The 16,641-nt window shown below is 44.4% G+C and overlaps 1 protein-coding gene across 7 annotated transcripts in view; it reads left to right on the top strand.

Annotated features, from left to right (window-relative positions):
• The window catches only part of LOC110526993 (leucine-rich repeat kinase 1), a 152,430-nt gene that overhangs the window by 99,783 nt on the left and 36,006 nt on the right, over positions 1-16,641 (top strand). For all 7 annotated transcript variants that reach the window (XM_036981265.1, XM_036981262.1, XM_036981264.1 and 4 more), the window contains 3 exons: positions 7,402-7,599; positions 8,345-8,484; positions 8,735-8,872. In XM_036981265.1, coding sequence (XP_036837160.1) covers positions 7,402-7,599; positions 8,345-8,484; positions 8,735-8,872 — 476 coding nt within the window. The remainder of the gene's footprint in view (positions 1-7,401; positions 7,600-8,344; positions 8,485-8,734; positions 8,873-16,641) is intronic.

A 16,641-nucleotide genomic window follows, 5' to 3' on the forward strand; every position in this document is an offset into this window, starting at 1 on the left:
CAGTGCTGGACTGTGTATTGTCTGAGCAGGTATAAAGCCAGGGTTGTCACCTACTGTGCTGGACTGTGTAGAGTCTGAGCAGGTATAAAGCCAGGGTTGTCACCTACTGTGCTGTACTGTGTATAGTCTGAGCAGGTATAAAGCCAGGGTTGTCACCTACTGTGCTGGACTGTGTAGAGTCTGAGCAGGTATAAAGCCAGGGTTGTCACCTACTGTGCTGGACTGTGTATAGTCTGAGCAGGTATAAAGCCAGGGTTGTCACCTACTGTGCTGGACTGTGTATAGTCTGAGCAGGTATAAAGCCAGGGTTGTCACCTACTGTGCTGGACTGTGTATTGTCTGAGCTGGTATAAAGCCAGGGTTGTCTGGACTGTGTATTGTCTGAGCAGGTATAAAGCCAGGGTTGTCACCTACAGTGTTGGACTGTGTATAGTCTGAGCAGGTATAAAGCCAGGGTTGTCACCTACTGTGCTGTACTGTGTAGAGTCTGAGCAGGTATAAAGCCAGGGTTGTCTGGACTGTGTATTGTCTGAGCAGGTATAAAGCCAGGGTTGTCACCTACAGTGCTGGACTGTGTATAGTCTGAGCAGGTATAAAGCCAGGGTTGTCACCTACAGTGCTGGACTGTGTATTGTCTGAGCAGGTATAAAGCCAGGGTTGTCACCTACTGTGCTGGAGTGTGTATAGTCTGAGCAGGTATAAAGCCAGGGTTGTCTGGACTGTGTATTGTCTGAGCAGGTATAAAGCCAGGGTTGTCACCTACAGTGCTGGACTGTGTATAGTCTGAGCAGGTATAAAGCCAGGGTTGTCTGGACTGTGTATTGTCTGAGCAGGTATAAAGCCAGGGTTGTCACCTACAGTGCTGGAGTGTGTATAGTCTGAGCAGGTATAAAGCCAGGGTTGTCACCTACAGTGCTGGACTGTGTATAGTCTGAGCAGGTATAAAGCCAGGGTTGTCACCTACAGTGCTGGACTGTGTATTGTCTGAGCAGGTATAAAGCCAGGGTTGTCACCTACTGTGCTGGGCTGTTTGCTCAGGTCAGGAGTAGCCTATAATTAATTGGCTGATCCCTCCTGCAGACCAGGATAGAATTCTGCAATCCAGTTGACTACTTTAAAATGGTGAAACCCATAAGGGTGCTGCCAATGTTAAAACGGGCTTTGTGGCAAGGGTTCACTCATAAAGGCCTCCTAAAGGCCAGATGAGGGGTTCACTCATAAAGGCCAGACGAGGGGTTCACTCAGTAAGGCCTCCTAAAGGCCAGATGAGGGGTTCACTCAGTAAGGCCTCCTAAAGGCCAGATGAGGGGTTCACTCATAAAGGCCTTCTAAAGGCCAGACGAGGGGTTCACTCATAAAGGCCTCCTAAAGGCTAGACGAGGGGTTCACTCATAAAGGCTAGACGAGGGGTTCACTCATAAAGGCCTCCTAAAAGCCAGACGAGGGGTTCACTCATAAAAGCCAGACGAGGGGTTCACTCATAAAGGCCTCCTATAGGCTAGACGAGGGGTTCACTCATAAAGGCTAGACGAGGGGTTCACTCATAAAGGCTAGACGAGGGGTTCACTCATAAAGGCCTCCTAAAAGCCAGACGAGGGGTTCACTCATAAAAGCCAGACGAGGGGTTCACTCATAAAGGCCTCCTATAGGCCAGACGAGGGGTTCACTCATAAAGGCTAGACCAGGGGTTCACTCATAAAGGTCAGACCAGGGGTTCACTCATAAAGGCTAGACCAGGGGTTCACTCATAAAGGCTAGACGAGGGGTTCACTCATAAAGGCTAGACCAGGGGTTCACTCATAAAGGCCTCCTAAAGGCCAGACGAGGTGTTCACTCATAAAGGCCTCCTAAAGGCTAGACGAGGGGTTCACTCAGCAGGGTGATAGATGGTGATGCTATCTGGATCCTCCATAATGCTTCTTATAAATGGATTTGTCACAATGTGTTACCCAGCAGCTTAGATCTAAGCCACAAAGTGCCAGCAGATCATACAGCCATTCCCTTGGTAAGAAGAGATCATAAGTAATGAGATTAAAGAGGCATCATCTGAAATGAAGCCCCCTTAAGGAAGCAAGGCGAACTGCAACAACGCAGCCTGAATTCAAACAACTCTCCCCCCTCCCCCGCAACCTCAGGGGAGACTTGCTTTTGAGTCTCTTACTTTCAGTTCTGTCCACAAGCTTCACACAGCTGAAAATACTATGTATTGTTATTGAAAAGACATTTGGCAGCGGTTTAGATGGTACATAAACTGAAATTAAGCGACCAATGTAGGGTTTTACCAACCAGGAAATGGCAGCCTTTACCAACCAGGAAATGGCAGCCTTTACCAACCAGGGTGCAGCCTTCCAATTTGACAACAAAAGACAGACCAGCTTTGGTTGAAAAATAGGAAGGCTGCACCATAAGAATGCAAATATGTATCAGAATGCATTTATTATTTTCTACATACATCACTTTGTTTATATTGTGAAACACTTATCATTCCACACTTAAGGCAGACATATTAAGGACATTTTCTAAAATGACAATGCTAAACCTCCACCCATACACACAACCATGTTGAAATAGCAGCCCATTGAGGTGTGTGTGGGTATATCCTGTGTTCATACAGGCGTTACAGAGGGGAGATTTGTGCAGTTTAGCACAAACGTGACCGGAGAGGAGAGTAGAGTACACACTAGTATATCCCATGTCTCCAGAGACCATTATCTACATGTAATTCCAAACAACATTATCCAAACGTTATCCTTTCCTTTCTCTGATGGAGAGGACGTTGGGCAAACGTTATCCTTTAACCTCTCTGTCTGATGTGACAGAACAGTGATATACTGCAGGAGTAAAGTCAGACCATCCATCTCCCCAGTCCTCTCTCTCTCTCCTACCACCATCTCTCTCGCTTCCAGCCCTCTCCCTCTCTTTTGTCTCTCTGTCTTTCCCATTCCTCTTTCTCTTTTCTCCCCCTCTCGCTCACTCTCCCACGCTCTCTCTTTTCTATCTCTCTCCCGCTCTCTCTTTTCTCCTTCTCCCTCTCTCTCTCTCTCTCACTCTGTCCATCCCCACTTTCTGAGGTCAATCCCCAAGGTGATCTGAAATAACCCTGCTGATCTGACTAGACCAAGGGGTCAAGCTCTATTGTTCCAGTCTAGTGACTCTAGACCAGGTCGGACACTCTGCACTGTAGTGGTAAAGAGAGTTTATTAGCCTCCAAAGAGCCATTTGCTTTGCAGCAAGTGGTCAAAAGCCATACAGACATCACACTGTATATGTAACAGTATATCTTCCTTTCCTGTCTGCTCCGAGCTGGGTGTGAACCAGGGGTCTGCTATGCTGTATGTAGGCTGGTGTAGAGCAGGGGTCAACAGGCCATAACCGGCCAGCAAACTGATTTAAATCTGTAAAATCACCAGGAATTCAACAAAAATATATATATATTTAGGCAATCTGTTCACAAGTATTCCCACGAATTAAAAAGAGACATGTAAAAAAATATATATATGTATTTTTGGGCTTAGTTGTGGTCAGTTTGCAGTGTTCAAATTCTTATGATTATTTTCCATCCTCCCGACCATTCGCTCTGACAAAAATCGTCCTGTTGCTGAATCTAGTTTCCAACCCCTGGTGTGGAGGTTGAGTACAGCGCTGTCGAAAGCAGAAACCTAATACTTCTCATTAGCCTTTATGGAAAGAGAGAGGGACCCCGGCACAGCAGGCACCTGTAACCAAAACCATTAACACACTCGTGTCAACACACACACACATGTCAACACACATACAGTGCCTTGCGAAAGTATTCGGCCCCCTTGAACTTTGCGACCTTTTGCCACATTTCAGGCTTCAAACATAGAGATATAAAACTGTATTTTTTTGTGAAGAATCAACAACAAGTGGGACACAATCATGAAGTGGAACGACATTTATTGGATATTTCAAACTTTTTTAACAAATCAAAAACTGAAAAATTGGGCGTGCAAAATTATTCAGCCCCTTTACTTTCAGTGCAGCAAACTCTCTCCAGAAGTTCAGTGAGTATCTCTGAATGATCCAATGTTGACCTAAATGACTAATGATGATAAATACAATCCACCTGTGTGTAATCAAGTCTTCGTATAAATGCACCTGCACTGTGATAGTCTCAGAGGTCCGTTAAAAGCGCAGAGAGCATCATGAAGAACAAGGAACACACCAGGCATGTCCGAGATACTGTTGTGAAGAAGTTTAAAGCCAGATTTGGATACAAAAAGATTTCCCAAGCTTTAAACATCCCAAGGAGCACTGTGCAAGCGATAATATTGAAATGGAAGGAGTATCAGACCACTGCAAATCTACCAAGACCTGGCCGTCCCTCTAAACTTTCAGCTCATACAAGGAGAAGACTGATCAGAGATGCAGCCAAGAGGCCCATGATCACTCTGGATGAACTGCAGAGATCTACAGCTGAGGTGGGAGACTCTGTACATAGGACAACAATCAGTCGTATATTGCACAAATCTGGCCTTTATGGAAGAGTGGCAAGAAGAAAGCCATTTCTTAAAGATATCCATAAAAAGTGTTGTTTAAAGTTTGCCACAAGCCACCTGGGAGACACACCAAACATGTGGAAGAAGGTGCTCTGGTCAGATGAAACCAAAATTGAACTTTTTGGCAACAATGCAAAACGTTATGTTTGGCGTAAAAGCAACACAGCTCATCACCCTGAACACACCATCCCCACTGTCAAACATGGTGGTGGCAGCATCATGGTTTGGGCCTGCTTTTCTTCAGCAGGGACAGGGAAGATGGTTAAAATTGATGGGAAGATGGATGGAGCCAAATACAGGACCATTCTGGAAGAAAACCTGATGGAGTCTGCAAAAGACCTGAGACTGGGACGGAGATTTGTCTTCCAACAAGACAATGATCCAAAACATAAAGCAAAATCTACAATGGAATGGTTCAAAAATAAACATATCCAGGTGTTAGAATGGCCAAGTCAAAGTCCAGACCTGAATCCAATCGAGAATCTGTGGAAAGAACTGAAAACTGCTGTTCACAAATGCTCTCCATCCAACCTCACTGAGCTCGAGCTGCTTTGCAAGGAGGAATGGGAAAAAATGTCAGTCTCTCGATGTGCAAAACTGATAGAGACATACCCCAAGCGACTTACAGCTGTAATCGCAGCAAAAGGTGGCACTACAAAGTATTAACTTAAGGGGGCTGAATAATTTTGCACGCCCAATTTTTCAGTTTTTGATTTGTTAAAAAAGTTTGAAATATCCAATAAATGTCGTTCCACTTCATGATTGTGTCCCACTTGTTGTTGATTCTTCACAAAAAAATACAGTTTTATATCTTTATGTTTGAAGCCTCAAATGTGGCAAAAGGTCGCAAAGTTCAAGGGGGCCGAATACTTTCACAAGGCACTGTATATATATATATACACACACGTGAACACACGTCAACACATACACACATGTTAACACATACACACACATCTATGTATTAATGGGCTATCACTTTTTTGGTAAACAGCTGAGGAATGGGTCTGGAGAAATATAACCACTCATGTTATAAGTGATTCTTGAGCAATGTAAATGGTTATATTTCCTAGATTTTTGTCCAAAAAGGGATGTACCAATCCCAGATGTTCCCTGTTAGAGGCCACAACAGCCCCTCTCTCTAGGCCAGCCCCATTAACAAGGCTAGGGGTGTATATCTGCCCCCAGTAACTGGAACCATGGTTTTCATGGGGTTTTGTAAGCTCTGCCCATATCTAGAGCCACACAGAGGGACTATATGAATACTTTTACAAATCGATCTGTCAATTATGATTTTAAGCAGCATTTACGTTTCAAAGTGGATCTTTATGTTTTGACTCCAGCCACCCGTCATAGACTGTTCTCTCTGCTACCACACCCAAGTCATAGACTGTTCTCTCTGCTACCACACCCAAGTCATAGACTGTTCTCTCTGCTACCACACCCAAGTCATAGACTGTTCTCTCTGCTACCACACCCAAGTCATAGACTGTTCTCTCTGCTACCACACCCAAGTCATAGACTGTTCTCTCTGCTACCACACCCAAGTCATAGACTGTTCTCTCTGCTACCACACCCAAGTCATAGACTGTTCTCTCTGCTACCACACACAAGTCATAGACTGTTCTCTCTGCTACCACACCAAAGTCATAGACTGTTCTCTCTGCTACCACACCCAAGTCATAGACTGTTCTCTCTGCTACCACACCCAAGTCATAGACTGTTCTCTCTGCTACCACACCCAAGTCATAGACTGTTCTCTCTGCTACCACACCCAAGTCATAGACTGTTCTCTCTGCTACCACACCCAAGTCATAGACTGTTCTCTCTGCTACCACACCCAAGTCATAGACTGTTCTCTCTGCTACCACACGGCAAGCGGTACCGGAGCACCACGTCTAGGACCAAAAGGCTCCTTAACATCTTCTACCCCCAAGCCATAAGACTGCTGAACAGCTTATCAAATGGCTACCCAGACTATTTGCATTGACCCCCCCCCCCCCTCCCTTTTTTTAATGCTGCTGTTACTCTGCTGTTACCGTTTATTATCTATACATAGTCACTTTACCCCTACCTACATGTACATATTACCTCAATGACCTCGACTAACTTGTACCCCCACACATTGACTCAATACCAGTACCCCCTGTATATAGCCTGCTTATTGTTATTTTATTGTTGCTCTTTCATTTTTTTCTTTAGTTTATTTTTCTTAAAAGTGAATTTTTGTTTAAGGGCTGGTAAGATTTTGGTGCATATAACAAATACAATGTGATTTGATGTGTGACTTATCTTTCCTCTCCTCCCTTCCTGACCCCCCCCCCCCCCCTCTCCTCACCCCCCTCCCCTCCTCCTCTCCTGACCCACACCCCCCTTCTCCTCTCCTGACACCCCTTCTCCTCTCCTGACCCCCCCTTCTCCTCTCCTGACCCCCCTTCTCCTCTCCTGACCCCCCTTCTCCTCTCCTGACCCCACCCCCTCTCCTTACCTCACTCCCCTCCTCCTCTCCTCTCCTGACCCCACCCCACCCCCCTCTCCTCACCCCCCTCCCCTCCTCCTCTCCTGACCCCACCCCCCTCTCCTCACCCCCCTCCACTCCTCCTCTCCTGACCCCACCCCCCTCTCCTCAACCCCCTCCCCTCCTCCTCTCCTGACCCCACACCCCTCTCCTCACCCCACTCCCCTCCTCCTCTCCTTTCCTCTCCTGACCCCACCCCCCTCTCCTCACCCCCCTCCCCTCCTCCTCTCCTGACCCCACCCCCCTCTCCTCACCCCACTCCCCTCCTCCTCTCCTTTCCTCTCCTGACCCCACCTCACCCCCCCTCCCCTCCTCCTCTCCTGACCCCACCCCCCTCTCCTCACAACCCTCCCGTCCCTCCACCAGACACCATGATGAAGCATTTTCAGTCCATGGACGCGTGCCGGAGCTTCTCAGAGTTCCGCCAGGAGGCCAGCATGCTCCACTCCCTACAGCACCCGTGCATCGTGCTGCTGGTGGGAATCAGTATTCACCCGCTCTGCTTCGCCCTGCAGCTGGCTCCCCTGGGCAGCCTCAACATTGTGCTGGAGGACAGACATAAAGGTATGAAGAAGTAGAAAGGGAGAGAGACAAATCAAATGTATTTATAAAGCCCTTCGTACATCAGCTGATATCTCAAAGTGCTGTACAGAAACCCAGCCTAAAACCCCAAACAGCAAGCAATGCAGGTGTAGAAGCACGGTGGCTAGGAAAAACTCCCTAGAAAGGCCAAAACCTAGGAAGAAACCTAGAGAGGAACCAGGCTATGTGGGGTGGCCAGTCCTCTTCTGGCTGTGCCGGGTGGAGATTATAACAGAACATGGCCAAGATGTTCAAATCTTCATAAATGACCAGCATGGTCGAATAATAATAAGGCAGAACAGTTGAAACTGGAGCAGCAGCACGGCCAGGTGGACTGGGGACAGCAAGGAGTCATCATGTCAGGTAGTCCTGGGGCATGGTCCTAGGGCTCAGGTCCTCCGAGAGAGAGAAAGAAAGAGAGAATTAGAGAGAGCATATGTGGGGTGGCCAGTCCTCTTCTGGCTGTGCCGGGTGGAGATTATAACAGAACATGGCCAAGATGTTCAAATGTTCATAAATGACCAGCATGGTCAAATAATAATAAGGCAGAACAGTTGAAACAAGAGCATGACAGACTGACACGCCAGACAGGGAGAGAGACAGACTGACACGCCAGACAGGCAGACAGGGAGAGAGAGAGATATCCCTAATGCTGAGAATCTTCTCTACACAAGTTATGAAAACATTTTAAACTTGCCCTTTTAACTCCACCCCCCCTCCCCATCAGGCTCCAGGTACATGCCCCTGGGTCACATGCTCACCTTCAAGGCAGCCTATCAGATTGCAGCAGGGCTGGCCTACCTGCACAGGAAGAACATCATCTTCTGTGACCTCAAGTCAGACAACATCCTGGTGTGGTCCCTAGAGGTAGGTGATTAGTATGAAGGGCAGAATTACAAATCGACCCCTAGCCACTATGTCTGGGCCATTCAATTCCAGTCCTGGAAAGCCTAAACACTTCAGTTTGTTGTGTTTTTACCTGGTAGTTAAATGCACTCCCCTGGTGTCCCAGGTCTGAATCAGTCCCTGATGAGAAGGAGAGGATGAAAACCAGAAGTGTTTTGGCCCACCCAGTAGTAACGATAGTGTTGTATAATCCTTCTTGGTCTCATCCTAGGTGTGTGACCCGGTGAATATCAAGCTGTCAGACTATGGCATCTCGCGCCAGTCCTTCCACGAGGGGGCACTGGGTGTGGAGGGCACGCCGGGCTACCAGGCCCCCGAGATACGCCCAGGCATCGTTTATGATGAGAAGGTAGATGATAAGAAGGTCTATGGTGGCAGGTAACCTAGTGGTTAAGAGCGTTGGGCCAGTGGGGCCTCCCGGGTGGTGCAGTCTAAGGTACTGCATCGCAGTGCTAGCTGTGCCACCAGAGACTCTGGGTTCGAGCTCAGGCTCTGTCGCAGCCGGCCGCGACCGGGAGGTCCATGGGGCGACACACAATTGGCCTAGCGTCGTCCGGGTTAGGGAGGGTTTGGCCGGTAGGGATATTCTTGTCTCATCGCGCACTAGCGACTCCTGTGGCGGGCCAGGCGTGTTTCCTCCGACACATTGGTGTGGCTGGCTTCCGGGTTGGATGCGCGCTGTGTTAAGAAGCAGTGCAGCTTGGTTGGGTTGTTTCGGAGGACGCATGGCTTTCAACCTTCGTCTCTCCCGAGCCCGTACGGGAGTTGTAGCGATGAGACAAGACTGTAACTACTAACAATTGGATACCACGAAATTGCGGAGAAAAAGGGGGTACATTTTTTCCATTTTTTTAAAAGAGCCTTGGGCCAGTAACCGAAAGGTCGCTGGTTCGAATACCTGAGCTGACTAGGTGAATTATCTGTCAAGGTGCTCTTGAGCAAGGCACTTAACCCTAATTGCTCCTGAAAGTCGCTCTGGATAAGAGCGTCTGCTAAATAACTAGAATGTCAATGTGAAATGTAAGGTAGTTGTGCCTCCTACACCTGGGGTCAACTACATACATATATTGCAATAGAGACTACAATCTTCAAACTGTCTTTATTGGTTCTATAGGTTGTTGTTTTAGTATAACATACAACTGTATACCTATTTATGTCTGTGTGGTGCTATTTTTATATAGTTTATTTTACCTTTATTTAACTAGGCAAGTCAGTTAAGAACAAATTCTTATTTTCAATGACGGCCTAGGAACAGTGGGTTAACTGCCTTGTTCAGCTCAGGGATTTGATCTTGCAACCTTTCAGTTACTAGTCCAATGCTCTAACCACTAGGCTACCTGCCGTATGTGGTAACTGTGCTGACCAACATTTCCTTGGATTTAGGCTAGTGCTATTGACTGTATTAGGGTAATGTTACTGACTGTATCATTTAGGGTAATGTTACTGACTGTATCATTTAGGGTAATGTTAATGACTGTATCATTTAGGGTAATGTTACTAACTGTATCATTTAGGGTAAAGTTACTGACTGTATCATTTAGGGTAACGGTACTGACTGTATCATTTAAGGTAATATTACTGACTAACATTTAGGGTAATGTTAATGACTAACATTTAGGGTAATGTTACTGACTGCATCATGTAGGGTAATGTTCATGACTAACATTTAGGGTAATATTACTGATTGTATCATTTAGGGTAATGTTAATGACTAACATTTAGGGTAATATTACTGACTGTATCATTTGGGGTAATGTTAATGACTATCATTTAGGGTGATGTTAATGACTATCATTTAGGGTAATGTTAATGACTATCATTTAGGGTGATGTTAATGACTAACATTTAGGGTGATGTTAATGACTATGATTTAGGGTAATGTTAATGACTATCATTTAGGGTAATGTTAATGACTATCATTTGGGGTAATGTTAATGACTATCATTTAGGGTGATGTTAATGACTATCATTTAGGGTAATGTTAATGACTACCATTTAGGGTACTGTTAATGCCTAACGTTTAGGGTAATGTTCATGACTAACATTTAGGGTAATATTACTAACCGTATCATTTAGGGTAATGTTACTAACTGTATCATTTAGGGTAACGGTACTGACTGTATCATTTAGGGTAACGGTACTGACTGTATCATTTAGGGTAACGGTACTGACTGTATCATTTAGGGTAATATTACTAACTGTATCATTTAGGGTAACGGTACTGACTGTATCATTTAGGGTAATATTACTAACTGTATCATTTAGGGTAACGGTACTGACTATCATTTAGGGTAATGTTACTGACTGTATCATTTAGGGTAACGGTACTAACTGTATCATTTAGGGTAACGGTACTGACTGTATCATTTAGGGTAACGGTACTGACTGTATCATTTAGGGTAACGGTACTGACTGTATCATTTAGGGTAACGGTACTGACTGTATCATTTAGGGTAATATTACTAACTGTATAATTTAGGGTAACGGTACTGACTGTATCATTTAGGGTAATGTTACTGACTGTATCATTTAGGGTAACGGTACTGACTGTATCATTTAGGGTAACGGTACTGACTGTATCATTTAGGGTAACGGTACTGACTGTATCATTTAGGGTAACGGTACTGAATATCATTGTCATGGGGTGTGTAACTGGTGGCAGGGAAGTCAAACACAGGAGAGCAGAACTGGGTAAATAGCTGGAGCTGTTTAATGTACATAACTACCGACATACAAAAACACATGGGCACAAAACCCATAATGCACCAGTCACAAATAAGCACACATACTTACAATAAACAATTCCCGACAAGGACATGGGGGAAACAGAGGGAACATATACAACATGTAATTAGGGAATTGGAACCAGGTGAGTGCGACAACCAGACAAAACAAATGGAACATGAAAAATAGATCGATGATGTCTAGAAGACCGGCGATGTCGACCGCCGAACACTGCCCGAACAAGGAGAGGAACCCACTTCGGAAGAAGTCGTGACAATCATTTAGGTATTCCCAAACTGGGGTACGCGCAATGCCGTCGGGGGTACGCCAAATAAGCGAAATAACAACACAACTTTCAAATTCAGGTAGCCTAGTCAAATAATTAACATCCAATCACATTAACCGTTATTCTCTCGCAGGAATTCCACTAACGGTCCATATGTAGCCAAACGTAGCTGCTACTCATTTCCGTTTGCTCGAAAATGTATAAATAATTTGAGTAGTAAGACATGTATAAAAGCAACAGATACCATTAAAAAGCAGGGGCTAGAAGTGTCTTATATCGTGAGCTACTGAGTAGCAAGAACAGGCAAGCCCCATACTATTGTGGAGGACTTCATTCTTCCTGCTACCACAGATGTGGTTGGGACAATACTGGGGGAAAAGGCCCAAAAACTATACAGACAATGCCTTCATCCAACAACACTGTTTCACGACGCATCAGTGACATGGCAGCAGATCTTTTGAAACAATTACTGCTTTGCATACAAGCCAGTGAATTCTGTAGAAAAGATGGATGACTCAACAGACGTGGCGGGCCTGGCAGAGCTCCTGGTATATGTCCGTTACTTTTATGGGAGGTCAATTAAGGAAGACATCCTCTTCTGCAAACCACTAGAAACCAGGACAACAGGGGATGATATTTTTAAAGTACTGGACAGCTTTGTGACATCAAATGGACTCTGGTGGTCAAGATGTGTTGGAATCTGTACTGATGGCGCAAAAGCCATGACAGGGAGACATAGTGGAGTGGTAACGCGTGTGCAAGCAGTTGCTCCCGACGCCACTTGATTACACTGCAGCATCCACCGAGAGGCTCTTTCTGCCAAGGGAATGCCTGACAGCTTGAAATACATTTTGGACACTACAGTGAAAATGGTTAACTTTTTAAAGCAAAGCCCCTGAACTCTCGTGTATTTTCTGCATTATGCAATGATATAGGCAGCGACCATGTAACGCTTTTACAACATACAGAAGTGTGCTGGTTATCAAGGGGCAATGTATTGACACATTTTTTTAAATTGAGAGACTAGCTTAAAGTTTTCTCTACTGACCATAATTTTCACTTGTGTGACCGCTTGCATGATGACGAGTTTCTCACACTACTGGCCTATCTGGGTGATGTTTTTTCTCGCCTGAATGATCTGTATCTAGCATTACAGGGACTCTCCGCAACTATATTCAATGTGCGGGACAAAATTGATTAAGAGCTTGGAGCTCTTCTCTGTCTGCATTAACAAGGACAATACACAGGTCTTTCCATCATTGTATGATTTTTTTTGTGTGCAAATGTACTCAAGCTTACGGACAATGTCAAGTGTGATATAGCGAAGCACCTGAGTGAGTTGGGTGAGCAATTACGCAGGTACTTTCCTGAAACAGATGACACAAACAACTGGATTTGTTATCCCTTTCATGCTCTGACTCCAGTCCACTAACCAAGAGCCTCATCCAAATTGCAACAAGCGGTTCTGTGAAAATGTTATTTAATCTACTGGCAGATTTCTGGATTGGGCTGCGCTCAGAGTATTCTGCCTTGGCAAATCACACTGTTAAGACTCTGATGCCCTTTGCAACCACGTACCTATGTGAGAGTGGATTCTCGGCCCTCACTAGCCTGAAAACTAAATACAGGCACAGACTGTGTGTGGAAGATATTTAAGTCTGAGACTCTCCAATACAACCCAACATTGCAGAGTTATGTTCATCCTTTCAAGCACACCCTTTTCATTAACCTGTGGTGAGTTATTCACAATTTTCTATGACTGTATCGTGTAGGGTAACTGTACTGACTATCGTTTAGGGTAACGGTACTGACTATCGTTTAGGGTAACTGTACTGACTGTATCGTTTAGGGTAACTGTACTGACTATCGTTTAGGGTAACTGTACTGACTGTATCGTTTAGGGTAACTGTACTGACTGTATCGTTTAGGGTAACTGTACTGACTGTATCGTTTAGGGTAACTGTACTGACTATCGTTTAGGGTAACTGTACTGACTATCGTTTAGGGTAACTGTACTGACTATCGTTTAGGGTAACTGTACTGACTGTATCGTTTAGGGTAACTGTACTGACTGTATCGTTTAGGGTAACGGTACTGACTGTATCGTTTAGGGTAACGGTACTGACTGTATCGTTTAGGGTAACTGTACTGACTGTATCGTTTAGGGTAACTGTACTGACTATCGTTTAGGGTAACTGTACTGGCTGTATCGTTTAGGGTAACTGTACTGACTGTATAGTTTAGGGTAACTGTACTGGCTGTATCGTTTAGGGTAACTGTACTGACTGTATAGTTTAGGGTAACTGTACTGACTGTATCGTTTAGGGTAACTGTATTGACTGTATCCTTTAGGGGAACGGTACTGACTGTATCATTTGCTGTAACATAACTGACTTATATTGACATTATTTATTTAATTCCATGCAGTATCTATATACACTGAGTGTACAAAACATTCAGAACATCTTCCTAATATTGAGTTGCACCTCCCCATCAGTTTTTTGCTCTCAGAACATCCTCAATTTGTCAGGGCATGGACTCTACAAGGTGTCGACGCGTTCCACAGGGATGCTGGTCCATGTTGACTTCAAGTTTTCTGGATGTCTTTTGGTGGTTGACCATTCTTGATGAACACGGGAAACTGTTGAACGTGAAAAACCCAGCAGCATTGCAGTTCTGTTACAAACCAGTTTCCCTGGCACCTACTACCATACCCTGTTCAAAGACACTTAAATATTTTGTCTTGCCCATTCACCCTCTGAATAACACACATACACAATCCATGCCTCAATTGTCTAAAGGCTTAAAAATCCTTATTTAACCTGTCTCCTCCCCTTCGTCTACACTGATTGAAGTGGATTTAACAAGTGACATCAATAAGGGATCATAGTATTCACCTAGATTCACCTGGTCAGTCTATGTCATGGAAGGAGCAGGTGTTCCTAATGTTTAGTCCACTCAGTGTACACCTATATAATTAGTAGGTCCCTACGTTACACCATATACAGTGCCTTGCGAAAGTATTCGGCCCCCTTGAACTTTGCGACCTTTTGCCACATTTCAGGCTTCAAACATAAAGATATAAAACTGTATTTTTTTGTGAAGAATCAACAACAAGTGGGACACAATCATGAAGTGGAACAACATTTATTGGATATTACAAACTTTTTTAACAAATCAAAAACTGAAAAATTGGGCGTGCAAAATTATTCAGCCCCCTTAAGTTAATACTTTGTAGCGCCACCTTTTGCTGCGATTACAGCTGTAAGTCGCTTGGGGTATGTCTATCAGTTTTGCACATTGAGAGACTGAATTTTTTCCCCATTCCTCCTTGCAAAACAACTCGAGCTCAGTGAGGTTGGATGGAGAGCATTTGTGAACAGCAGTTTTCAGTTCTTTCCACAGATTCTCGATTGGATTCAGGTCTGGACTTTGACTTGGCCATTCTAACACCTGGATATGTTTATTTTTGAACCATTCCATTGTAGATTTTGCTTTATGTTTTGGATTATTGTCTTGTTGGAAGACAAATCTCCGTCCCAGTCTCAGGTCTTTTGCAGACTCCATCAGGTTTTCTTCCAGAATGGTCCTGTATTTGGCTCCATCCATCTTCCCATCAATTTTAACCATCTTCCCTGTCCCTGCTGAAGAAAAGCAGGCCCAAACCATGATGCTGCCACCACCATGTTTGACAGTGGGTATGGTGTGTTCAGGGTGATGAGCTGTGTTGCTTTTACGCCAAACATAACGTTTTGCATTGTTGCCAAAAAGTTCAATTTTGGTTTCATCTGACCAGAGCACCTTCTTCCACATGTTTGGTGTGTCTCCCAGGTGGCTTGTGGCAAACTTTAAACAACACTTTTTATGGATATCTTTAAGAAATGGCTTTCTTCTTGCCACTCTTCCATAAAGGCCAGATTTGTGCAATATACGACTGATTGTTGTCCTATGGACAGAGTCTCCCACCTCAGCTGTAGATCTCTGCAGTTCATCCAGAGTGATCATGGGCCTCTTGGCTGCATCTTTGATCAGTCTTCTCCTTGTATGAGCTGAAAGTTTAGAGGGACGGCCAGGCCTTGGTAGAATTGCAGTGGTCTGATACTCCTTCCATTTCAATATTATCGCTTGCACAGTGCTCCTTGGGATGTTTAAAGCTTGGGAAATCTTTTTGAATCCAAATCCGGCTTTAAACTTCTTCACAACAGTATCCGGACCTGCCTGGTGTGTTCCTTGTTCTTCATGATGCTCTCTGCGCTTTTAACGGACCTCTGAGACTATCACAGTGCAGGTGCATTTATACGAAGACTTGATTACACACAGGTGGATTGTATTTATCATCATTAGTCATTTAGGTCAACATTGGATCATTCAGAGATCCTCACTGAACTTCTGGAGAGAGTTTGCTGCACTGAAAGTAAAGGGGCTGAAAAATTTTGCACGCCCAATTTTTCAGTTTTTTATTGTTAAAAAAATTTGAAATATCCAATAAATGTCGTTCCACTTCATGATTGTGTCCCACTTGTTGTTGATTCTTCACAAAAAAATACAGTTTTATATCTTTATGTTTGAAGCCTGAAATGTGGCAAAAGGTCGCAAAGTTCAAGGGGGCCGAATACTTTCGCAAGGCACTGTACATATCCTGTTTTATGAGGGTATGTGGTCCTCAGAGAAAATGAGTTTTTATGGATTTATGGGAAGATGGCTGTGTTATTATGACAGGTCACTTCCTCTTTTGGGCATGTCACTTTAGTGTCTGATTAGTAACGTGTGTCTGATTAGTAACGTAACGTGTGTCTGATTAGTAACGTAACGTGTGTCTGATTAGTAACGTGTGTCTGATTAGTAACGTGTGTCTGATTAGTAACGTGTGTCTGATTAGGAACGTAACGTGTGTCTGATTAGGAACGTGTGTCTGATTAGGAACGTGTGTCTGATTAGGAACGTGTGTCTGATTAGGAACGTGTGTCTGATTAGTAACGTGTGTCTGATTAGTAACGTAACGTGTGTCTGATTAGGAACGTGTGTCTGATTAGTAACGTAACGTGTGTCTGATTAGTAACGTAACGTGTGTCTGATTAGTAACATGTCTGATTTAGTAACGTGTGTCT

Source organism: Oncorhynchus mykiss, chromosome 6, assembly GCF_013265735.2.
Source record: "Oncorhynchus mykiss isolate Arlee chromosome 6, USDA_OmykA_1.1, whole genome shotgun sequence".
Taxonomy (NCBI): domain Eukaryota; kingdom Metazoa; phylum Chordata; class Actinopteri; order Salmoniformes; family Salmonidae; genus Oncorhynchus; species Oncorhynchus mykiss.